Source organism: Notechis scutatus, chromosome 2 (genome assembly GCF_049901735.1).
Source record: "Notechis scutatus isolate UNSWTSFEM ecotype Mainland chromosome 2, rNotScu1.2, whole genome shotgun sequence".
Lineage (NCBI taxonomy): Eukaryota > Metazoa > Chordata > Lepidosauria > Squamata > Elapidae > Notechis > Notechis scutatus.
Genome location: NC_142010.1, coordinates 3,645,492 through 3,672,132, shown reverse-complemented (window position 1 = coordinate 3,672,132; position 26,641 = coordinate 3,645,492). Strand labels below are relative to the sequence as shown.

The 26,641-nt window shown below is 43.8% G+C and overlaps 1 protein-coding gene across 3 annotated transcripts in view; it reads right to left on the bottom strand.

The window, feature by feature from the left end:
* EHMT2 (euchromatic histone lysine methyltransferase 2) overlaps positions 1-26,641 on the bottom strand; it is a 66,434-nt gene that overhangs the window by 29,394 nt on the left and 10,399 nt on the right. For all 3 annotated transcript variants that reach the window (XM_087952880.1, XM_087952881.1, XM_087952882.1), the window contains exons 3-13: positions 26,351-26,590; positions 24,702-25,036; positions 21,120-21,192; positions 20,815-20,915; positions 12,937-13,080; positions 11,116-11,259; positions 6,636-6,750; positions 4,853-4,954; positions 2,734-2,879; positions 1,643-1,786; positions 910-1,139 (exon numbers count right to left, since the gene is read on the bottom strand). In XM_087952880.1, coding sequence (XP_087809006.1) covers positions 910-1,139; positions 1,643-1,786; positions 2,734-2,879; positions 4,853-4,954; positions 6,636-6,750; positions 11,116-11,259; positions 12,937-13,080; positions 20,815-20,915; positions 21,120-21,192; positions 24,702-25,036; positions 26,351-26,590 — 1,774 coding nt within the window. The remainder of the gene's footprint in view (positions 1-909; positions 1,140-1,642; positions 1,787-2,733; positions 2,880-4,852; positions 4,955-6,635; positions 6,751-11,115; positions 11,260-12,936; positions 13,081-20,814; positions 20,916-21,119; positions 21,193-24,701; positions 25,037-26,350; positions 26,591-26,641) is intronic.

Here is a 26,641-nt window from a genome sequence, read left to right as displayed (position 1 = left end):
CTGCTTTCGCCACAGACAGTGCCCAAAGTTGGAAGATTTAAAAATATTTGGTCAATTCTGTGTCCTTTGGAGGAGTCCAGCAGAGATAGGCATCAATGGCCCCTTTATGACCTGTGGACTTCAACTCTCAGAATTTCTGAGCCAGCACGAACTCAACTCCCAGAATCCCTCAGGATGGCTGGCTCAGGAATTCTGGGAGTTGAAGTCCACAAGTCATAAAAGGGCCATAATTCCCCACCCGTTTTACAGCTTGAGAGTAATACTAGAGAAGACCTCTGGCATGAACTAAAAAGATTGCATTTATAAATAAAAAAATACATATCCTTTTAAATAGCCGGATACTCGTGCTTCACTACAAAACTATGCGGTCAGACTTAGTTTTTAGGGAGGAAAATAAGGAGAGAAAAATCCTGCCTCTGCCCACCAGCATCCATCGGCATTCATCTGGCTAGCTTCCTGTCAGTATGTGAGAGTTGAGGGCTGTTTGGAAACTGAAAGTTTTTGCTGTGTGAGCAAGGAGACAGCAAGGATCCTGGGCGTGGTTTAGCTCCACTGTTCTGTACTAAAGCTGCTTGGTACTGTGAAAACTGAAACTTCTCTCCTCTGCTTGTGTTTTGCATTTGGAACAGATTTCTTTTCAGGTGGGGAGGGGGAGTAGAACTCCTTAGCATCAGAGCGTGTTAATAATAATAATATAGGAAATACTAATGCTCTGATGGTCGTTTCGAAAAATCCTTTCTTAGTGAGCACCTAGAAGGCAAGAGGAACATACGTGCCAAATTTCGAGTTTGTAGGCTTTACAGTTCTGGAGATTTTGTGATGATGCGTGAGTGATATTTCGCTTTTATATGTATCGATTTTCTGAAAACCCAGGAATTGGGATCCCTGCCAGATGCAGCCTACTCTCACCTGGGTTGGGTGGTGTCAGCACGGCCAGTGGACTCGGAAGCGCTGTGGCTATGCGACGGTGGGATGGGGACAGGCGTGGAGGTGTCCGCCTTGGCTATGGTGATCTCCTGGGCCTCCGAAGCATCTTCTCCACAATGTGGACAGAAGATCATGCCGTTGAGTTGGGAAACGCAGGCCTTGTGGAAGCGGTGAGCCACACGGAAGTCCGGGTGGCACTCCAGAAAGGTGCCCTGAGAAGAAGGAAAACAGCCGTCAGGAATCTGATGGACTGGCCACACCTTGTGTATATTAGCGCTCAGCAAACAAATCCTAGGGTTCCTCCTCTGTCCAAGCTCGCCAAGACGGTTGGGGATTGTAATTTCCCAAACATTTGGAAGGTTAACTGGATAGCCAACATTGGAATTGACAGCCAAGCTTACTAGAAATGACAGAGTTGAATCTTCAGGAAGAGAAGATATGAAAACCCAACCTTTGCCATCAGCAAGCAGCCAAATTCTCCAGGAAGGCCAGGCCTAGATGTAACTGAAGCCGCCTGGTCCTCTCTGCTTTCCTGATTAATGTGGCCAGGCTTTCTTCTAGTTGACCTTGACTCAAAATGGCCACCAATGGATTCATTCAGGTAGAGACAGTCTTAGGACTGTGCTCTTCCTCTCAATATATCCCCAGAGGGTGGATGGTGACCCTCTCACCCCATTATCAGGTCCCCACACGCCTGCCGATTTCCGTTCCTCACCGCCGTGCAGAAGTAGCCACATCCAGGGCAGCAGTGATGCTTCACCATCCGGGCGCGATGGGTTTCACACAGGACCATGAGGGGAACCCGGCTGGAGGGACGCATCGTTTCTTGCTTCAAGATGCTGCTGCTGCAGCCATTTAGCTGTAAAGGCAGAAAGGAGAAGCTGTCGCCACCTTTTTGTGGGCCAGGTCCCACTGAGGTCATTTATTAGGGTAATTTGAAGGTGACTTCCAGAAGTGAAGGGAGATGAATGTCAACTAAAAAGTTACTCCTTTTTTTAGCTGCCAGAAAAAGGGAGTGCATTCCTTAAGTGTCTAGATAATCAACCTGGCAGCCCAAAGTTATCGGAGCGCAAGAAAATTACTGGAGAGCATGATTGATGACTCTTGGCGATGGATGTGTCCCATTGGAGAATATACATCCAGAGGGTGCGGGGAAAGACCAGGGTCAAGGGGGAAATTAACGATGTATTTTAATATCGGCTGCATCCAGCTAACACCAACATGGCCACTTCTAATAAATCAATTTTCTTTTCTCTGAGATGCGGCTAGAGACTTATGATTTGAATGGGGGTGGATTTGTTAAGAGTCCTGACAGTAATAACGTTTCAACCTTGGTGACTTTAAGATGTATGGACTTCAACTCCCAGAATTCCTCAGTCAACCATGCTTGGCTAGGGAATTCTGGGAGTTGAAGTTAAAACCCCTGAAGTTAAAACATATCTTAAAACCCCTCAGATTGAGAAACACTATTGGGGGCTAAGCTATTTTGTTTCAGATAGCAGAAAGCACTTAGCCGAGCAAAAGAAGACCCATTTCATTCAGATGTCAAGCTTGCCATCTTCAGCTGAAACTTAATGTCAAAGATCATCTTATAAAACTGGGCTGAGGGCTATTTGTATTGGACAGAATCCTTATTATCTGACAGGTTCTGACATTTTTGGTTTTCTGGAATGCTGACATGTATCATTATTTAGAAGCAACGGGGGGGCTGCAATGAATGATTTGACTTAAAAAATCTTCAGGGCAAAATGGCTTCAGCAAAGCCACCTGGAGCCTCTTCCTTCCCAATTCCCTAGCCATGCTTACCTCCCCATCAGCGCTCTCCGTTGCCATGCACTGATTTCCAGCCTGCTGGCTAAGCCGCTCAATGGTTGGGGCTTCCATGCGGCAAGAACACAACGGAAGTTCCTCAAAGCGTTCGGTTTCCAGCGAACTTGTCTCATTAGACACACCTGGGAAAGAGGAGAAGGAGATGATGTGTCTCCTCAAAAAGCGTACTTGTCAGCCATGCAGGTCCATGTTCTTTGCCCGTCCAGGTCGAGCTCTATCAATTGGGCATCCCAAAGTTTATTAGATGCTCTAAATCGGGGTCTCCTACTTTGGCCTACTTTACGAGTTGTGGACCTCAACTCTCAGAATTCCTCAGCCAGCCATGATCTGAGGAGCATGATGCCAGCTGGCTGAGGAATTCTGGGAGTTGAAGTCCACAAATCATGAAGTGGCTAAGGTTGGAAACCCCTGCTCTAAATTATGACGCTTGTGGCTTGAGTTTGAAGAGAAGATGGCAGCCTCTCCATGTACAAACCCTAATGCAACTATTCTTCAACACTGGCAATTGGAGAGGAAACTTCTACAGCAGATCTGTTCTGACCCAACCGAGTTCCCAGGGAGCAAACACAGACAAACTCAGTAACTTAAACTTTCACAACTTTAATCTGCAAACAACTTCTTCGTAGATAAAAGATGGCTTGAAGCCAATTAGTCCAACCAGAAAAGCCTTGACAGAATTCTTCAGATAAGCTGGAGTCTCCACACACAATGTTGAGTTCTTAGAGAGTTTTTGCCTTCCACAGAACAAAACCCTTTGAAACCAGGCTTATATTCCCTGGAGGGTGGGGGGGCATTAATTAGCATTCTTATTCCCAAATCGCCTGTGTTGCTCTTCTATGAATCATCCTGCGCTCACTCGCACTTAGCACAGGCTCCTTGGGAACCTCCTCCTCATTGCTGCCGGCTAACCACAACAAGGCCTGAGCGGCCCCCAGACCACATCTGGCCCTTTGGCTATCCCTGTCTGACCCAAATGGGTGACTATTTTTTTTCCAGTTTACATATGCGAGTGCATGCATGCATGCCTACACTCTTTCACATCTTATTGGTTCAGCCTTCCACAACTGTCCCAGTTTTTCACGTGGCCGCTTAAGACAAATTCATTGTTCTGCAGCATATGAAGGCACTACACTAGCAAGAGTATTTAGGCTTATATTCCACTTCATAATGTTTTACAGCACTTTCTGGGAGGTTTACAATATAAGCATTATTTGCATTATTGCCCTCAACAACCTGGATCCTTGTTTTACCCACCCCAGAAGGATAGAAGGCCGAGTCAATATGCTGCTTCACAGTGCTTTACAGCCCTCTCTAATGAAGTTTACAGAGTCAGCCTATTTCCCCCAACAATCTGGGCCCTCATTTTACCAAACTTGAAAGGATAGAAGGCTGAGTCAACCTTGAGCCGGGCAGGATCGAACTCCATGCTATGGACAAAGTTTGCCTGCAATACTGCACTCTGACCACTGCGCCACCTGAACTCTTCACCTACTGCTCTGGCTGCAACTTCCCATCGCACAACTCTGGGTCTTAAATCAACACCCTCCTTCTCAACAATGCTCCTTCCCCTGAGCTTGCAGGCTCTGCACAACTTATGGGTCCAAAAATGATGAGCCACAAATGATTCACAAACGATTTGCTGTTGAGGTTGCAATGGAGGAAGCCCACGTTGTTAAAAAAAAAAAAAGAGATTATTTAACGGAGGCGATGTTCAAAAGGTACCCCTTTCCTCTGCTCCGCATATAGTCAGATATGCCTTGATAGCTTTTCTTTTTATAGTCCCCATTTCTCACCTGCACAGTACAGTGAAAGCTGTGAACAATTCTCCCCTTTAAAAAAGGAAACTAAGATATCCACAAACCTTTCAAGAAGAGATTGGGCTCCTATCTGTAAGAAATGGTGTAGGGTCTCCTGCTTGGGCAGGGAGGGGGTTGGACTAGATGACCTACAAGGTCCCTTCCAACTCTGGTTATCTGTTAATATCTGTTCTACACTTGAGACTTTCAAGCTACGCCACCTCCCCCCAAGACAACGGGGCTTGAATTCTTGAACCCATTGCTCCAAAGGAAGAGGAGGGACGGATGTGGGCACACACCGGCATTGTTGGGGGACAGGGCCCCCTCATTGGGCAGCTCCAGGCAGCCAAGAGGCACCTCCGTGTACTCGCTCTGGGTGGCTGACGGGTCACCATTCAGACCTAAGGAAGGAAATGGAGAAAGAAAATGTCTCCAGTAAGGAAAAAGTACATCCATCAGATGCCCGTTGATTTCTTTCCATTAAGTAATTCCGATTTTGAGGGCCTTCTCCTCTGGAGGTTCTGAATGAAACTAGCAGCCCCTTCAGACTTGGTAACCTCCTAAATATTTTCAGATCAGGCCAACAGCTACAGGTAGCCCTCAGCTTACGACATTTCATTTAGCGACCATTTCAAAGTTACAGCAGCCCTGAAAAAAAGCGACTTACGACCGTTTTTCACACTTACAACCGTTGCAGCATGGGTCAGTCACATGTCCCAGGGTCACGTGATCCCCTTTTGAGACTGTCTGACAGGAAAAGTCCATGGGGGAAGCCAGATCCACTTAACAACTGTGATACTAGGTTAACAACTGCAGTGATTCCCTCAACAACGACGGCAAGGAAGGTCATAAGACGGGGCAAACACGTGTTTCACTCAGCAACTCAGTTGGACTCAATTATGGTCGTACGTCGAGGACTACCTGTACTACAGATACTCCTTGACTTACAACCATTCGTTTAGTGACGGTTGAAAGCTACGACGGCCCTGAAAAAAGTGACTCATGACCATTTTTCACACTTACAACCCTTTCTGCATCCCCATGGTCAAGTGATCAACATTCAGATGTTTGGCAACTGGCATGTATTTATGACAGTTGTAATGCCCTGGGATCATAGGATCACCTTTGGTGGCCTTCTGACAGGAAAAGTCCATGGGCAAGCCAGGTTCACTAAACAACCATGTGACCAGCTTAACAACCACAGTGATTCACTTAACAGCTGTGGCAAGAGAGGTTGTAAAATGGGGCAAAGCTCACTTAGCAAAATGTCTCAATACCACCACAGATATTTGGGGCTCAATTGTGGTCATAAGCCGAGGACTGCCTGTACAGCTGGTTCAGAGTGCAGTGGTGTGAGTAGTTAAGGGTGCACTTGATACAAGCCCTGGTCCCTGTGTACTTTTGCAAGCTTTACTATTTGGACTCTGGGTACAATTCAAGGTCCTGGTTACAGGTAGTCCTTGACTTCAGGGGTGGGTATTCAACAGGTTCTGACCAGAACCGGTAGTGGAAACTTTGAGTAGTTCAGAGAACCGGCAAATACCACCTCTGACTGGCCCCGCCCCCATCTATTCTCTGCCTCCCGAGTCCCAGCTGATTGGCTGGGTCTTCTTTTGTTGCCCTGAACAGAAAAACGGAGCTGGAAAGCAGGTTAGTGGGGTGGGGAGCAGTGGTGGGATTCAATTTTTTTTTACTACCAGTTCTGTGGGTGTGGCTTGGTGGGTGTGGCAGGGAAAGGAGACTGTAAACTCTCCAGTCAGAGGTGGTATTTGCCGGTTCTCCGAACTACTCCAAATTTCCGCTACCGGTTCTACAGAACTGGTCAGAACCTGCTGAATATCCACCTCTGTACTGCACCGAAGGGATTGGGTGGTCAATGCATTTTTTTTCTTTTTTCCTTTCTTTTCTACCCTTTTCCTTCCCCTTCTCCCTCCCCTATTTTTTCCACTATTTTTTTTTTTTTGTATTTTGTATTATAAACTAAAAAATAATAATGTAGATTTAGGATTGCAAAGGGATAAACAAACAAACAAACAAACGTTTTTGCATTCCTGATTTGGTTGCCTTGAGAGAGAAAATCACCTTTGTTTTCCTTGGGATGCGGCTCTTTGCGCTTCCGTTTTCGGGATGGTTTGATCCACGGACTGTCGTGCCGCCACCGCTTCCTGGCTTTACGTTTGGAGCTGGAGGCAGTGCTCTAGAGGGTAAGAAAAACAGAAGAGCCCCCCGAGAACGATGAGCAGGAATCTGGAACGAGTCTACATGCAGATGGCTACTCTATGCATCTTGGCCTTAAATGGGTACAGAGCCTCATCTACTACAGGCAGACCTCGGGTTACGACCACAACGGAGCCCAAAATTTCTGCTGCTAGATGAAACATTTGTTAAGTGAGTTTTGCCCCATTTTACGACTTTTCCTGCCACGGTTGTTAAGTGAAGCACTGGATATGTTAAGTCAGTAACATGGTTGTTAAGTGAATCTGGATTTCCTCATTGACTTTGCTGGTCAGAAGAGTCGCAAAACGGGACACCCCCCCCATGTCCCCTGGACACTGCAATACGTCATAAACATGAGTCAGTTGCCAAACATCTGACTTTTGAGAACGTGACCATGAGGGAACGCTGCGACGGTCGTTAAGTGTGAAAACTGGTCATGTCCCCATTTTTTTCAGCTCCGTTGCAACCTTGAGTAGTCACTAAATGAACTGTTGTAAGTTGAGGGCCACCTGCACAAGCCTGTTAGAAGGACAGGCAGTCCTCGACTTATGACCATTCATTTGAGAACCAAAGTTGTGATGGTGCTGAAAAAATGACTTCTGACTGGTCCTTGCGCTTACGACTGTCACAGGGCCCTCGAGGTCACACGACCAAAATGGGTTGCTTGGCAACCAGCGTGTATTTATATGACAGTTGCAGCGCTCTAGGACCGTGATGGGGAACCTATGGCATGCGTGCTACAGGTGGCACGCACAGCCATTTGTGCTGGCACGTGAGCTGCAGGCAAACTTACCTCACTGCACATGCGTGCGCCTCACAGCTGTTTTTCGGCCACTTTGAGGCCTTTTTCAACCTCCCAAAGGCTTGAAGAAGGCTTCTGCAGGCTTTGCAGGCCGAAAAGTAGCCCAGTTTCATCACTTCCTGTTTTTCCTAAAATACTGGAAGTGACGAAACAGGGCTACTTTTCGGCCTGCAAAGCCTGCAGAGGCCTTCCTCAAGCCTTTGGGAGGTTGAAAAAGGCCTCAAACCTGCCAAAAATCAGCTGTGAGGTACAGTGCAGGTAAGGGGCGTCGGGGCTGGGTGAGAATTGTGCATGCATACATAGGGGGCATGGGGGGGCGTGCATTGCCTTCTGGGTGCTGGCATGTGAGCGCAAGCGTGCAAGCGCCCGCACAATTTTTGGCACAGGATCCCAAAAAGGTTAGCCACCACTGCTCTAGGATCATCATTTATGACCCTGGCATGGGGTTCCAACAAGTAAAGACAACAGGGGAAGCCAGGTTGACCATGTGATTCACTTAACGGTGTAGTGATTCGCTTAACCATGCAGCCAAAATGGGTGTAAAGTCAAGCGTGACTCACTTAATGACTACTTCATTTTGTGACGGAAATTTCATTTACAACTGTGGTCGTAAGCCGAGGTCTACCTGTACGTTTGACTGAACAATAAATCACAGGTGGGTAACTGGTGCCTGAAAGTTGCACACAGGTCTTGTGCTTTCAGGCCCACAGAGTGCAAAATTGGTAGTTTAGTAGCAATCTCAAAGGTGCTTTTTTTTTTTTTTTTCAAAAGGCAAGTGGACTTTGTTTTTCCTTGAAGGCATTTCGCTTCTCATCCAAGAAGCTTCTTCAGTTCTGACTGAATAGTGGAGGATGGGAAAGATTTATATTCATCTGGTCGTTAGCATTCTTTCTGAGAGTCGTTGATACCACTTGGAGGTTCATCTTTGCCCTCATGAGGAATATAAATCCTTCCATTCTCCTCCATCCACTCAGAGCTGAAGAAGCTTGTTGGATGAGAAGTGAAACACCTTCAAGGAAAACCAGAAAGTCCAGGTGGCTCTTGAAAAAAACCACCTTTGGGACAACCATGACTTGGATGACTAAGAATCTCCGTTGAAGAAGGAGAATGCAAAAGTTGGCTTGAAACTCAACATTAAGAAAACTAAGATCATGGCATCCGGCCCTCTCAATTCCTGGCAAATTGATGGGGAAGAAATAAAGGTAGTGACAGATTTTATTATCACCGCAGATGGGGACTGCAGCCAAGAAATTAAAAGATGCTTGCTCCTGGAGAGGAAAGCTACGGCAAATCTAGACAGCATACTAAAAAGCACTTTAGAGAGGGCTGTAAAAGCACTGTGAAGTGGTATATAAGTCTAAGTGCTGTTATTATTGCTATCATCAGCAGAGATATCACCCTGCCAACAAAAGTGCGAATAATCAAGGCTATGGTTTTCCCAATTGCAATGTATGGCTGTGAAAGTTGGATCGTAAGAAAGGCTGAGCGCCAAAGAATTGAGGCCTTTGAACTATGGAGAAGACTCCTGTGAGTCTCTTGGACTGCAAGGCGATCAATCCGGTCAGTCCTAGAGGAGATCAACCCCGACTGCTCTGATGAAACTGAAAGACTTTAGCCATCTAATGAGGAGGAAGGACTCACTGGAGAAGAGCCTAATGCTGGGAAAGATTGAGGGCGACAGAAGAAGGGGATGTTGTGGTTAGCTGGCAGCAGGTGCGGATGGCTGAGGAGAGCGAGGACCCTGATGAAGGGCCAGGACCATCAGGGAGTGGACTGCTGCCTTCAGAGATTGTGGGGGCTGGCAGCAGCGACGAGGAGGTTCCCGAGGAGCCTGTGCCAAGTGCACGTGCACGAAGGATTGCTCGGAGGAAAGAACAATTACAGCGGCACAGGCGACTCGGGAGTAAGGCTGCAAGGTAATGGCCCTTCCCTCAAGAAGATAAAAGCCAGGTTTGAAAAAAGCGTTCTTTGCAGACAGCAAAGAAGCTCTTAAGCTCAACTGGTGGACGTCTTAGTTCAGTGTTTGGAGAATGTTGTAAATTAGTTCTTATCTCTGGGTTTTTGGCAGCCTTGACAAACAACTTGGCAAGGCTCTTTCTTGTCGGAGCTAATTAGTGGAAAGCAACCTTCAGAACAGAATTCGTTATTAAACCTTAAAAGGTGGGAGCCGCTGCCTTTGTCTATTTTTGCTCCTTGGGAACCCGGTTGGGTCAGAACAGGGGACGGCAGAGGGGACGTAATTAGTGGAAAGAACAGGGGACGAATGAGGTGGCTGGATGGAGTCACTGAAGCAGTCGGCGTGAGCTTAGATGGACTCCAGCAGATGGTAGAGGACAGGAAGGCCTGGAGGAACGTTGTCCATGGGGTCACGATGGGTCGGACACGACTTCGCAACGAAGAACAAAAGCAATACTTATCTGTTTGTAACTAAACATGGTAAATGTAAAACCAAATAGCAATTGACAGGATTAGATGCTGCAACTAATTGTAACACTAATGTAAAACAAGAGGCCTCTAAACCAGTGGTTGCCAACCAGTGGGCCATGAGAAAATTTTGGTGGGCCGCAGAGAAATCTCACCCCCAGAACAACCCCCCAAAGCAATTAATCCAGGCTGCGCAGAAACACAAGGCTGCGCCGCCCACATGGCCCGCGAGAACCCTCCCCGCCCACTCACTCCTTACCCGGCAAACTTGCCTGCTATTTTTCCTTTTTCCGACCATCAGTTTGGTGGTCCCTGCTGTGCTGGGAGATTTAGATTAGCTAGGAAGCAGAAAATGGTTGGATTTCTTGCTTTCTAGCTAGTCTTTAGATCTTTGGCTCTGCTTTTAAGCACAGCCGAACCTCTCTTAGGACTGAAGTTTTGCTTGCAAGCAAATTCAGTGCAGACTCACGGCAAGCAAATTGGAGAGACTGAGCTAGCCGATGGCAGATAGATAGATCACTGAATGATTCTGTGAGCAACTCAATCTGCCTGCTTTGCCTGATTTTGGGTAAAAGTTGCTCTTTTTAAAAAAATAAAAATTCAGTATTTACATGCATGGTGTGTTGTGAGTTAATTTTGTGAGTTTGCTTGCAAGCAAATTTTATGTGATAGACTGAGCTAGCTGATGGCAGATAGATAGATCTCTGAATGAATCTGTGATGCTGTGAGCAACTCAATCTGCCTACATGCTTTACCTGATTTTGGGTAAAAGTTGCTCTTTTTTTATAAAAAAATCAAATATTTATAATATTTACATACAAGCCATGCCCAGCCAGTCACAGTACCACCAAGCCACACCCACAAATTAGGCTACAGCCACAGAACCAGTGAGTGGTCCCTGGGATCTAAAATTATGAGTTTGGTGGTCCCTGAGGTCCAAAAGGTTGGCGACCCCTGCTCTAAACCAAATGGGCTGCAACGTATCAAAATATTAACCTCTGTGCATTAAAGCGAACAGATCTGAACTATATGAAGTGATTAACAGAAATCTTACAAATAAATAAACTGCGGGGTCGCCGAGAATAAATCCTTATCCAATCAAGATGAGGGTCAACTCACCCTATCAGAGATATTTCCCGACTCTTCCTCATCGTCTTCATCTTCATCTTCTTCATCTTCGTCCTCCTCTTCTTCCTCTTCTTCCTCCTCTTCTTCTTCTTCCTCTTCCTCACTCATATGTTCTCCAGTAACATCTGCATCAGACTATAATCAAAATAAATGAAGTAATTAAAAGATGAGGAGGGGGAAAAAAAACCTAAAATTGGAAGTCCTGCTTTCAATTCCAACCAGACTTCCTATCAGGGCTTCTTATCTTGATGGAACTTCCTAGGTAAGTACCAAAGAAAATCTGGAATATGCTTTCCCTGATAAATATTCTGAAGGTATACTTAACCAGCTGTTTTCCTAAAGGAATATCCGCTCATTAAATGCCACAAGTGCTATTGCTGTTACTACAGTTTGATCTATCAGTTCAAGTGTTGGACTAGAAACTGGGGTCAGCTCCGGACCGCCAGATGGCCTGGGGCCACCATTCGGGTGGGGGAGGAGTGGCCAGCTGGAACGCATGCGCATGGGCATCAACAGCCACACCGGGCAGCCTTCCTGGTAGGAAGGAGCCGCCAGCTAGGATGGTGTTCCAGATGCATGCCTGCGTCCTGTATTGCATGGATCCTGCATTCACGGGGCTACCGGCTCGCTAGCAGAAGCCCGGGCTTTACCTAGCTGATTGTCAGCTCATGGAGGAACAGCTGAATGTCGGACCGCAGGAAAACAGCTGATTGTCAGATCGCAGCTGGAAGATAGAGGCAGGGCATGATAAGCCGGGATGGGTGGCTGGGGGTGTGGCTGGACTGTGGCGGCCATTTTGGCATAAGCAATCAATGGGAGGGGAAGGGTGTAACATGGGGTGGTGGTGGAGCACAATATAAGGGGTGAAGTAATCACGGTAGCACAAACTTTGATTCCTGGAGGGCTATGTACGGAGCTGCCCCATGTGTGCCGCCATTCCTTTCTGGTTGGTCGCTTTGTGCCAGGTCTGTGTTTCCAGATAGACATTATCACATCGACCTGTGTTGCTGGTTTTTCTTTACGTGAGACATCGGAACCTGACAATTGGGAGGCCGTGATTTCTTGTATTCCCTGATGCACAAAAGGCAGCTGGCCGATTTGGGGCCAGTGTCTTTCGCTCAAGCCAACAACTTCACATAGTTGTTGTTGTTGTGGGGAAAATAGGAGGTGGATGCACCAACTGGAATGGCATGAAAGGCACAATATAAATCTCATAATAATAATAATAAATATGAAGAGCTTACAGCCAGCGACGATATCTGTAACATCATCAAACATCCACATCTGCCTATCCTAGGTCCTTGGGAAGGACTCAATAGGCGGACAAAAATACCAAATCCAGTCTGAACATCTGGCTGTGTGAAAAACCACAAGATAAAGGAAGGCCTTGTTTAACTAGAGAGGAAGCATGAGTTATCCCAATGGGCAACGGGAACCATTTTAATTCTTCTACAATGCCTTTAACACCAGCATTCTGGGAAATTTAAAGGGCACCTCCCAACTCCAAGAGAAGCCTCAGCATCCTGGGTTGGGTTACAACAGCAGGATTCTGGTAGCTGCGAAAAAGGGGTTAATTATATTTTTTTTAGTAAATTGCACCATCCTGCACTCCTTGAACGAGTCTTAAAGGGATTAATAAAGTGTTTCAGAACTTTGGCGAGTTGAAGATGGGTGGACTTCAACTCCCAGAATTCCCTAGCCAGCATGGCTGACTGGGGAGTTCTGGGAGTTGAAGTCCACCCATCTTCAACTCGCCAAGGTCGAGAAACACTGGCTAAAAGTCTCAGACGTCCACCATCTTAGTCTTCACACCTTGCTGTCCGAATCGATGTGGCCATCCACAGAGTAGCTGTCGTAGAAGAGGCTGAAGTCATCCCCCACTTCCGTCTCCCATTCTTGGCCTCCATCATCCTGCGAAGCCGTAGCAGGAGCCGTCATCTCCTCCGTCACGGTGATCTATGGGAAAGGATGGGCTTTCATTAAAACCCGGTGAAGGATTATTTTGACGTGAGGTGTGGGGTTGCTAAAGACTACAGTTTAAGGTTACTGAGGAAGGAGGAGATTGCTTTCGGTTTTTCTACCCTAGGAGTCGCTTCTCAAAGGCTGGCATCGAAGTCATGCAAAATAAAGACATGAGGTTTTTGTTTTGTTTTTCCTCCTTCAGAACAACTTCGAAAACGTTATTCAAACTCAAAATTGACTTTTAAGATGGGTGGACTTCAACTCCCAGAACTGAAGATGGGTGGACTTCAACTTTAAGATGGGTAGACTTCAATTCCCAGAATTCTCCTGCCAGGAATCCAATTTTGTTTCACAGGACAGTGTGTTTATTTTAAATGTTCAACCACTTACAAATAAAATAAGCCATTCTAGCTACAGAGACGTATAGTCCTCGACATATGACTGCAATTGAGCTAAAAAAAAAATGTTGCTAAGCGAGACCCTTGTTAAAGTGAGATTTGCTCCATTTTACGACCTTTCTTGCCATTGTTAAGTGAATCACTGCAGTTGCTAAGTGAGTAACATGGTGGTTCAGTGATTCTGCCTTCCCCATTGACTTTGCTTGTCATGGCCCCAAATGTCCCCAGGACACTACAACCGTCATAAATATGAGTCGGTTGCTAAGCGATGGAATACTGATCACATGACCATGGGGATGCTGCAAAGTCTTAAGTCTGAATAATATTCATAAGTCCCTTTTTTCCCGTGCCATTGTTAACTTTGAACGGTCTCTAAATGAACCGTTGTAAGTCGAGGACTGCCTGTATTATCAGCAGGACTCACTTTCCCAGTTACTATCAGGGCCTTCCTTAGACAATTTGAATACCCGGATCTGCTGATAACTTTTCCTGCATTTTCCCTGGGATGCATCTGTGCATCCAACTTAAAAATATATATTTTCTCTCATCCTTCCTGGTGGCTTCTGTTCCTTACTCAATGAACTCACAGCTTGAAACTCATCATCATTCATGCAAATAAGTTTTTTTAATCAAAAAAGGTGGTCCCTGTTCCAATCCAGACTTCAGGAGCCTCACTCAATAGGGCTACTCGTGAGGAGAAACCCCTTGTTGGGTATAACATTGATACCAAATATGGTTTGGGTGAATAAATATATAAAACTTAGATATCATGGTTTAAGTGCTTATCACTTTAAGCACAATGCAGCAGGCAATTAGCCGATTAAGGGTGCGGTTAGAAGTTACAATATAAGGAAGCATTAGAAGCTGGAAAGCTTACTGTGTGTTACTGTCTGACTGTTACTGTGTCTTGCTGCGACTAACTGTGATTACTGACTGTGAGTGCTGTGACTGAACTGTTATTGTTTGCTACTGTTTACTGAATATCCAGCGTTTGTTTCTCTGGAGAGTGAAACCGGAGGAGGAGAAGATATCTTTATCGGCTGATAAAGATATTGCAAGGACTCTTAACTTGGACTATACTAGTGAGTCTTACTGGATGGAAATACTGTGAATGACTTAATGGACTGAATGACAATGCTTAAATTCTAACTGGATTAAAAACTATTTAAACTACAAACAGTGTTTGTGTTCAGTGTGTGTATACTCTGGGGCCCTTCCGCTCTCCTTTGGTTGCCTGGCTTGACTACTGCTGCAATACTCTTCTAGGGGTTAATCTCCAAACCCTAACAATGGTTATGGGCCCAGCAGCATAGTCTAACTAACCAGGATATAGCAGAGAGAGTTGGTGTGAGTTGCACATTACTGTAAAAACAAACTGTTTTAATTAGTTTAAAATAGTCAAAATATCTGAAGAGTAATGGCACAAGTAAATTTGTCACAACTGTCCATGATATCCAGGCTGGATGGAACAAACTATGTTTCATGGTCAATGAAATGTAGTTTACTTTCTACGCAGAGAAGGTTTGTGGGACATTATAGCAAACCCACCAGATGTGAGTAGCTGGGATCCTGCTAATGATGATGATAAAGAAAAGTTACAAGACTTTAAACTGAAGAATGAGCAGGCTTTATGCATCATAGGACTGACTCTCTGTGATCAGCAGCTTGTCCATATTCGTGGAGAAGAAAATGCTGCAAACTGCTGGGAGAACCTCAGGAAGATTTATGTTCGGGACAGTGTAGGAGCACATATAAATCTTACACGGAAGCTTTTTGAACGCATCTTCAGAGGAATGGAGATATGTTAGTTCATTTAAACTGTATGAAGAGCATTTTTCAAGATTTGCAAGAAAAAGAGCTTATATTTAATGAACTGCAACAAGTCTACATAATATTATCTTCATTAGATCAAAGCTATGATGACTATGTGACTTCATTAGAGGTATTGCCAAAAGAAAGCCTCTCATTAACCGAGATTACAGGCAGGCTACTAGAAGAAGCCAGAAGAAGGCGTGAGCGTGACGAGCTGAGAGAAGATAAGAAAGAAGAGAAATTATCTTCAAAGCTTGAAAGAAACCAGCAAAGCAAAGTAAAGCACCTGGAAGAAGAGAATTTATCTTCAACAGCATACACAATTAAAAAGTGTTTTAATTGTGGAGGCAGAGGACATTTGGCAAGATTCTGCAAAAAGAGAAAAAGCCAGAATATAAAAAAGCCAAAGAAAGCATTTGAACTAGCCACGTTTAGCAACTCTGATGTGAAGAATAATTTATGGGTGGTTGACAGTGGCGCATCCCACTGCATCACAAGAGATAAGACAAAATTTATAAAAATGTCTACAAGTTCTCAACATATATCTCTTCCTAACGGCTGGAACCTGAAAGCGAAAGGTCAAGGTTTTGCACGTTGTCCGTACATAAACCAGGATATAAAAATGTTGTATGTACCGCAACTAAAGTTTAATTTGCTTTCAGTAAGGGTATTAGATAAATTAGGTTATGTAATTACTTTTAAGGATAATAATTGCATAATTGAAAAGATAACAAAAGGGTAACTGCAGCTTTAAATGGAACATTATATGTATTAGATAATAGTAAGAAAGGGGAGGCTCAAACTGTATTTAATAATATAAAGCCTCATGAAGAATGTATCCATTTATTGCATAGGCGTTTGGGGCATGTAAATTTTAAAATGCTAAAACGTACAGTTGAGTTATCTGAAGGAATAAGGTTAAAACCTTGTGAAAATATTTACGTTGTAATGTTTGCTGTGAAGATAAGAGCAAGGTATTGCCTGCAAATAGGCTAAATGGTTTCAAAACAAAAGAACCTTTAGAAATAGTATTTGCAGACATAATAGGTCCAAAGAAACCCAGTATGGGGGTGCTAGATATATACTGAGCATTATGGACCATTATTCTAGATATGGGTTTTGCTATTTAATGAAAAGCAAAACTGAAACATATCAACATTTTTCAATTGGCTTAGGTTTGCTGAAAGAAAGTCTAAACGACAACTGATAACCCTGGTGACAGATAATGGCACGGAATTTGTTAATAACAAATTCCAGAACAGACTTAAGGTAGCTGGAATAGAGCATAAGAAGTCTGCTCCATACAGGCCAGAACATAATGCTTTTATTGAAAGAAGAGGCCAAACACTACAGGCAATGGTTAGAACAATGTTAAATGATTCTGGGTTACCTGATTCTTTGTGGGGGAGGCTACAATGTGTGCTAATAACATATTGAACAACGTTGTTAATACAACAACAGGTGAAATTCCATTCACCAGATGGCATGGCAGGAAACCTGATCTAAGTTACCTGCACACATTTGGTGCACCAGCATGGGTGCATATTCCTGCACAACTCAGAAAAAAAAGGGCAACATAGAGCTAAAAGATTTTTCTTCGTTGGTTATCAGGCAAACCATAGGGCATATAGATTTTGGGAGAAAGGCACATCTAAAGTGTTATGTAGTGCTAGTGCCCAATTTCTAGAACATGAAGGATGGGAGAAATTAGAACAGGATGCCAATAAAGATGTAATTATTGAATCCTATAGAAATCCCATTAGTTATCCCTGTAAATTTAAAAATAAAGTAAAGAGACAAATACAGGATGAAATAGTGCCCATAAAGGAAGAAACAGATTCAATAGCTGAACAGGATGAGGAAGATGAACAGGTAGTAGTTCAACAAAGTCCTCCTGTAAGCCCTGTAATTCCCAGAAGAACTACACGTATATCTAGACCGCCTGATAGGTACCAGGCTAACACAGTGTGCCAGATTAATCAAGTTCCTAATTCTGTAGAAGAAATTAAAAAGTATCCTAATAAGGAAAAAGAAAAATGGTATGCAGCAATGAATAAGGAACTAAATTCATTAAGAGATATGAAGGTGTATGAAAATGCCAAATTACCTGTAGGAAAGAAATCCATTGGCTGCAAATGGATATTTAAGGTAAAAATAGATAAAGATGGTAATTTAATCCATAAGGCAAGGTTAGTAGCCCAAGGTTTTAGGCAGAATGCTAATGACTATGATGAGGTGTTTGCACCTAGTCTTAAGGCAGCAACCTTGAGGGCAGCTTTAGTGTGGGCAGCTAGTAAAAACTATATAGTTAACCATCTAGATGTGGAAACTGCTTACTTGCACGCCCATTAAAACATATTATTTATATGAAAAACCTGTTGGTATTAAAAGTGAAAATAAGGATAATAATGATTGTTGGTTGTTAAAGAAAAGCCTCTATGGTCTAAAACAATCAGGCTATGAATGGAACCAGTATATTGTAAAGGAACTAGACAATATAGGATTTAAAGCTGGTTTAGCCGATCCATGTCTATTTAAGAGGGAGACAAATGGGAAAGTATCATTATTATTACTATTCACAGATGATATTGCATTGATAACTGAAACTAATGATGAAGCAAATAAAATAATAGCATCATTAGGAAAGAGAATAAAGATCAAGCAATTAGGGAGATAAAGAAGTATCTCGGTTTGAATATAAAGAAAACACGGAAAGGTTTTAAGATATCTCAGGAAGATAAGATAAGCAAATTGTTAAAAGATTACAAGATGGAGCTTTGTAAGCCGGCTAAGACTCCAATGAGTCAGGAGTTTAGCAACACTGATGTACAAAGCCCTGAGTTTGATAAGGTGATTTATCAATCTTTAATTGGTAGTTTGAGTTATATTAGTAATTGGTCTAGACCAGATATATCGTACTGCGTGAATCAGTTGGCTAGATTCAATTCTGCACCATGTGAAAGACACTGGATTGCAGCTAAGAGGATATTAAGATATCTTAAAAAGACAATGAATTATTCATTGTATTTAGAACCAAAGGGTGATTTAATTCTGTGTGCATATGCAGATGCTAGCTTTGCATCAGAAAGAGACACTAGAAAGTCGACTTCAGGAACAGCCATAATGCTGGGTAATACATTAATAGGCTGGAAGTCAATTAGACAACAGCATATAAGTTTGTCTACTATGGAGGCAGAATTCTCCTGTTTATCACTGTTATGTACAGAATTAATAATGTATAAACAAATGTTAATTGATATAGGTATAACTGTAGATTATCCTATAATTATACATGAAGATAATCAGGCAGCAATTCAAATGGCCACAAATATTGGAGTAAAAACAAGGAGCAAGCATACAGATCTAAGATACCTAAACGTGAGACAATCTGTAAGAAGTAAGATGATTCAGCTAGAGTACTGTATGTCGGAGGACAATTTAGCTGATAATTTTACTAAAGCCCAAGGTGCCAGTAAGCACCAGGAGAGTTGTGAAAAATATGGGATTAGATTGTAAGGTATTATATATTTATTTCACCCAAAAGGGGAGTATGTTGGGTATAACATTGATACCAAATATGGTTTGGGTGAATAAATATATAAAACTTAGATATCATGGTTTAAGTGCTTATCACTTTAAGCACAATGCAGCAGGCAATTAGCCGATTAAGGGTGCGGTTAGAAGTTACAATATAAGGAAGCATTAGAAGCTGGAAAGCTTACTGTGTGTTACTGTCTGACTGTTACTGTGTCTTGCTGCGACTAACTGTGATTACTGACTGTGAGTGCTGTGACTGAACTGTTATTGTTTGCTACTGTTTACTGAATATCCAGCGTTTGTTTCTCTGGAGAGTGAAACCGGAGGAGGAGAAGATATCTTTATCGGCTGATAAAGATATTGCAAGGACTCTTAACTTGGACTATACTAGTGAGTCTTACTGGATGGAAATACTGTGAATGACTTAATGGACTGAATGACAATGCTTAAATTCTAACTGGATTAAAAACTATTTAAACTACAAACAGTGTTTGTGTTCAGTGTGTGTATACTCTGGGGCCCTTCCGCTCTCCTTTGGTTGCCTGGCTTGACTACTGCTGCAATACTCTTCTAGGGGTTAATCTCCAAACCCTAACACCCCTTTTTATTTAGAAAGGCAGGAATACACTTAGACATTCACTGACATTCACACATCCATAGGTGATTCCCAAGCCATAACAGTGTCTAAATTCCCCTCAGGAAGCCTCAGTTAGCACTTCACAAAGAGTCATCACCAATCTGGTTAGTGGCAAGGACATCCTGCAAGGAATCCACTGGAGGGAACTCTTCTGGAGCATGAATGGTCGTCTCCGACAACCATGCCTCCCAAACCCCTCCTCCTTATATCCCAGCCAGGGACGGGCTTGTTAACGGATAGCTAGCCCTCAGCCAAGGGTGGGATTCTACTAGTTCGGACCAGTTCTATAGAACCGGTTGTTACGATTCTGTGCAGTTCGGAGAACCGGCAAATCGCGCCACTGGCTGGCCCCTCCCCTCCCCTCCTGTTGGATTTCTGCTTTCTAGCTAATCTAAATTGCTGTTGTACTGCTTTGCCTTCGCCCGGGAGGCATCCTTGAGGCCCAGTCAGGGGTGGTATTCAGGGGGTTGGGGAGAAGTGGCCTGAGAGCAGAGCTGAACCTTCCTTAGGATTGAAGCTTCTATTTTTCAGTGCAGACTCAGGCAGCAGATGGCAGAAAGGTAGATCTCTGAGTGAATCTGTGATTCTGCAAGCAACTCAATCTGATTTGCCTGATTTTGGGTGAAAGTTGTTTTTTATATATATATATATATATATATATATATATATATATATATATATATATATATATATATATATATATATATATATGTGTGTGTGTGTGTGTGTGTGTGTATCTTTGGTTATTCGGGTTTTCTCCCGCGTAAGATTCGCAGGAGAAATCTTACGCGGGAGAAAACCCGAATAACCAAAGATCCACATACAAATACCCGCAAGAACCTCAGAAAACACACACACACACACACACACACACATATATATATATATATATATATATATATATATATTCATTCAATATTTACATAAATATTTACAATATTTACATACACGCCACACCCACACAGTCACATGACCACCAAGCCACACCGACAAATTAGGCCATGCCCACAGAACTGGTTATTAAGAAATTTGAATCCCACCCCACCCTCAGCCCTGTGTTGCTGTGCTTTCTGCACATATATGCATCTGGGACAGGGGCCAGCTGTTCCTCTCCCCCACTCAGCTTAGGCCCTGAAAACGGCTACCTCTCCACCTGAGCATGAGTAGATAGGCCCTGCTCTGCATCTGGTTCTGAGACCTCCTGCTCCGCAGGCCCTGATGGTAACTCAGGCACCCTCTCCATCTCCTCTGACTCATCTGACTCGACGAACTGTGCCTAAACTCAACCTTCAAGCCTCAGTCCTTAATGGAGACCCATTAAGCCTTTCAAAGGAGGAGATGCACCTCTGTGGTAGCTCTGGGACTCGAGCGCTGAAGCGAGAGGGGAATCCTCTTGTGCAACGCATCTGCCATGTAATCGTATTTCCTGTGCTTCGCGGGTTCTTCTTTAGAAAGAGAAGAAAAAAAAGAGTGAAATTAGAATCCAGTAGACTTAACCCCCTCCCTCCCCTGGTGATAGGACTACAACTCCCAGAATCTCCAGCAGGAGTAGAAGACTAGGTTGAGTAATCTGCTCTAGCCAAAGCCTTTAGTCCCAAATATATTTCCGTAACAGCCCAGTCACCCTTCTAAATCTACGGCCTCCATACCTGGTTCTAAAATGCTTCTCAAGTCATCTGAGACACGGAAATGCAACATCTCCGAGACTCTCTTTTCAGGCACCTTGGGGGAAGGAGGAAAGGAAAGCCGATCATCCATACAGTCAACATTTCATTTTATTTTAGATATAGCCCTATCAATTATCTATGGAGCTTCTCAGTCATCCAGGTCATGGTTGTCCCAAAGGTGTTTATTTCAGGAAGCAACTGGACTTTCTGTTTTTTCTCTGAAGACGTTTTGCTTCTCATCCAAGAAGCTTCTTCAGCTCTGACTGGATGGTGGGGAATGAAAGGATTTATACTCTTTGCAGACAGTTGGTCATTGGCATTCTTTTAGAGCAGGTGTCAGCATTCCAGAAAACCTCCATTCCAACAAATAACTCCGAGACAGACATCCTCTCCAAAGTTCTTTTTATTAGAGTAGTAAACTGGCACATCTGGGAAATCCCGACTCTGAAAGTTCTGGGTTTCCTTGCAATAAGTAAAAACTACAAAATCCACCCCCTGCACCCATCATCGCATCACATGCCCCAATCACCATCCGTCCAAACTTGAGACTTTCCCTCACCCAGGTGCAGAAATAACACGACCTTGACTTAGGAGAAGAATGCTATTATGTCTAACCACATACATTCCAAGAAATTCCCCCCTCCCATTTTCCCAGGCTCAAGAATGTGGCCATGTGGAAGCTATGTCTGGTGCTAATATGGCTTCCAAAACTGACAGTAGGGATGTCAAACTCATGTCATCACAGTGGCGTCACATGACATATTGGGACTTTCCCCCCTTTGCTAAACAGGGTGTGGGCGTGGCCAGCATGTGACACATCTGGCCTGCAGGCCACGAGTTTGACACCCCAGTTTTAGAGAGTCGTTGGCCTCAAGGAGTATAAATCCATCCATTCCCCATCATCCAGTCAGAACTGAAGAAGCTTCTCGGATGAGAAATGAAACGTCTTCAAAGAAAAACCAGAAAGCCCAGTTGCCTCTTAAAAAGCATCAATTGATATTAGCAGAAATCTCACGTGGGGCAGTAACACAAAAAAGTTCATCATGCAAGCCCAAATATTTCACAGAATAGAATTTTGCAGCTGTTTAGAAAAACAATTCAAAATTCCTGTTTGGGACTATATCAGTGTTTTTCAACCTTGGCCACTTTAAGAGAAGTGGACTTCAATTCCCAGAATTCCCCAGTCAGTTTGCCAGCTTCTCCAGCCCACTACCAAATATGTTGGACTATCATGCCCATTACTCTAGAGTGGCCATTTAGGGTAATGGAAATCAAGTCAATCTTCCCAGATGGAAGATACCATGTAAAAAGATCCCAAACCAGATGATCTATTTCTCTCCCCCTTAAAAATTAGTCATTCTTGAGCATCAAAAGCGACTGTAATTTTGTTGGTGCTATATATATATTTATAAAAAGAAATCCAATATTCACTGAGGAAATACTATTAGGTATTTGAGTTTCGAGAAGGGTTAGGAAAAAGAAATGAAGAAATGTGTCTTGATGTGCAGCCATGTCACAATTAGGTTACATGGACAGATAAGGAGCCTCCCAAAATGGCTTTTGATCAGATATACATTAACGTTAAGTTGCACTACTAGTTCTCCCAGTTGTGCTATCGGTTGTTGGAGGAAACAATTGTGAGTTCCCCATTTGGGGAAACACACATGCCATTTTCGTCCTGCAAGAAGTACTGTGATGGCCTCAAGGGCATAAACCACCAAACTGACTAGACAAAAGAAGTATTTACACCCTGAAAAGCATTTCTTGGTGATTTGTGGGAATAGTCGGCTTGGTATAATAATTAAGGTGCTGGCCTAGAAACCAGGGAACTGTGAGTTCTAGTTCCTACCTTAGGCATGAAAGCCAGTTGGGTGATTTTGGAGCAGAAATTCTCTTTCAGCCCAACTTACTCAACCCACAAGTTATTGTGGGTGGCAAAAAAGGAGATGGAAGGAGTATTAGATATGATCACCACCTTGAATTACTTATAAAATAACTAGCTGGATACCTGTGCTTTGCTACGAAACTATGTGATCGGACTTAGTTTTTGGGGAGGAAAATAAGGGGAAAAAAATTCTGTTCTGCCTAACCAGCACCCATCGGTATTCATCTGGCTAGCGTCCTGTCAGCGTGTGAGAGAGTTGAGGGCTGTTTGGAAAACTGAAACAGTATTTGCTGTGTGAACAAGGAGACAGCAAGGAGCCTGGGCGTGGCTTAACTCAACTGTTCTGTACTAAAGCTGCTTGGTGCTGTGAAACTAAAACTGAAACTGAAACTCCTCTCCTCTGCTTGTGTTTTGCATTTGGAACAGATTTCTTTTCAGGTGGGAAGGGGGAGTAGAAGTCCCTAGCATCAGAGCATACTAATAATAATATAGGAAATACTAATGCTCTGATGGTCGTTTTGAAAATCCTTTCTTAGTGAGCACCTAGAAGCCAAGAGGAACATACATGCCAAATGTCAAGTTTGTAGGCTTTACGGTTCTGGAGATTTTGTGATGATGCATGAGTGGTATTTCACTTTTATATATATATATATATTTATATATATATATATATATATATATATATATATATATATATATATATATATATATATATATATATATATATATATATATATATATATATATATATATGGATCTTTGGTTATTCGGTTTTCTCCCGCGTAAGATTCAAAGTATCTAGGCAACGCGGCGGAGAATCTTACGGGAGAAAACCCGAATAACCAAAGATCCACATACAAATACCCATGAGAACCTCAGAAAACAAATATATATATATATATATATATATATATATATATATATATATATATATATATATATATATATATATATATATATATATATATATATATAAAATCCCGCCTTTATCTATATCTATATCTATATCTATATATATATAGATAAAGGCGGGATAAAAATCAAATTCAGTAGGGAAGACACTTTTTGCCCGCAGCCTCCAAGGGGGGGGGGCGCCTTTACACGGGAACCATGGCGGCGGTTGAGGCTGTTGACGCAGAATCCATGGTCCGATCCGCTGCTCACCAGCGGGGGGGGGGGTTAATCGGGGGGGGGGGGGATAAGATGTACAATCATTATACAGCCTAATGGCAAAGTGGGATTATTTGTATGTTAATTGATTTTGCAATTTTAGCGATACGAAAGAGTTGTTCTTCATTATGTAAAGATTTGCCATCACTGATTAACTTGCACACTGATGTAGGGATTTCTCTGGACCCAGTTGTTTAATAAATGCCTTGGTGAAATTATTGCTGAAAGTTATCCTTATCATCATTAACAAAGACAACCCAGTCTCTAGGTACATCTCTTTGTAGCCAAAACAGTATCGTACATCAATGCTTCTCAACCCTGGCAGCTTTAAAGCTGTGCGTACTTCATATCCCAGAATTCCTCAGTCAGCAAGCTGGCTGGGGAATTCTGGGAGTTGAAGTCCCCACTTCTTAAAGCCGCCAACGCTGAGAAACACTGATACACACACGATCAACCAACAGGTCTTCTGAATCACCTTCCCTGGGCAGAAGCTACATTTGCAAACCTACCTGTACGCTGCTGGGCTTTGACATTGTTTTCCGAGCCCGGTGAACTTTGGGTTTGACTTCCTCAGTGGTTGATGCTGAAGGCTGAGCAGGAGGAGAGGACACTGCTGGAGGAGGAGTGGGGGCCGAATCTGGCGCTGGGGCTGGAGCTGAGGCTGGGCCTTCTGTGGTGGGAGACCCAGAATCACCTGGAAGACGTGATCCAGGCATCGTTAGTAAGCGCATAGCCAGACTCTGCATAGAAGTTGGGGACTTGCTGGTCCCGGTAAGGGACATCTTGGCTCGGCTGGGCCCAGCTGTTTTACTGGGGGATGATGGGAAAGTCTTGGCAGCATGACCTGAAGAGAAAGGGATGAGATGTTAGGACACCCAGTCTAGATCACATGAAGGCAGATGAGAGGGACAGAAAAGCCACAGGACAGTTCCACACAACATGCCTCTCTTGTTGCAGTTTGTGGACCAGTAAAATCCGTCTTCTTCAACAAGCCTTTGGCTCTAGAGCAGGGGTGTCAAACTGGTGACCCGCGGGCTGGATGCGTCACGCACTGGCCACGCCCATGTCTGGTTTAGCAAAGGGGGGGAAAGTCTCGATATGTCACATGATGTCGCTAACGTTTGACACCTCTGCTCTAGAGGATTTGCATGCAGGTATCCATCACGGACATTTCCAATTGGATTAACTACATTGGGGTTTTCCCTCAACAATCTATATTTCTTGTGTTATTGTCCATCTTTCCCTGGCTGGCTCAGGCCACAAATAATATTAAATATGTATGAATAAAAGTTAATTAATAAACATGCAGCTGAGAGGAGACTTATATCTGGATCCCCCGGTCCAAGACAAACTTAATGTACGATAGCCAATTTTCAGTCTAGGAAGATGGCATCCGTTGAAACACCAGCCCGAGAATAGAGATGCAAAATAGCACATCATCACTCAACAGAAGTCACCCGACCACAATGTTGTGGCCCAACAGGGGACAGTGGAGCTGGCAGCAGATTCGGACAGTGAGGAGGTTGGGGAGGAACATGGGCCAGTCCTGGAGGCTGGGGAAGGCTCTGACAAGTGCTCTGTGTCAGAGGGAGAGATGGATCCAGGACTGTCTGACAGTTATCAGCTGCCTTCGGAGTCAGACATCAGTGAGGCAGAAGAACAGCTAGAGCCTATTCCCAGTGTGCGCATGCACACAGCTGCCAGAAGAAGGGAACAGCTGAGGAACAAGTGCCGACTTGGGAGTAAAGCCACAGGTGGATGGTGAATGGCCCCTTCTAGAGGGAATAAAAGAGGAGCAGAAAGGGAGCTTTGCAAGAGACAGTTCATTCTGGCACGCTTGTCAAGTATTGCAGTGTCTGACCACTCTTGGCCTGGCCACTCTTCAAGCCTGATAAAGATCAGTAATTAGGAACTATCTTGAAAGACTGTTGGCCGGGACTTTGTTGGAGAGGAAATTCATTGTAAATTAAATAAAAGGGGTTTATCGGGATGAAGACTTGGCTTCGTGCTGTTGGGGAAGCCAACACACAGCCTTACAAGTCTCCTCACCATAATCCTGCCAAAATGTCATCCAGTGAATCCTTGGTTTTTTTTCTACAAAGGAAAACAACCTTCCTACTAACATGCTCCTCCGTCACCAATCCCCTTCCCGACTCACCAGGTAAGCCTTTGCTCCCTGGGGTGGGACTAGGGTTTGAGCCAGCCAAGGGGCCTTCTGATTCTGGAGACATATGTCCTCCTTCTTTTCCGCTCCCCGTCGCTTGCGTCCAGACTCCATCATCCCCATTTCGGCTGGAGACCAGGAGGCCATCCCCTACTCCTCCCAATGTGCTTTTGGTCTTCCGAGGAGACAAAGTTCCCAACGAGACCTCCAAGTCCTCTTTGGAAGGTTCAGGATCTTGAGAAAAAACATAGACAGACATGAGACTCTTAGGGCCCAAGAGGGATC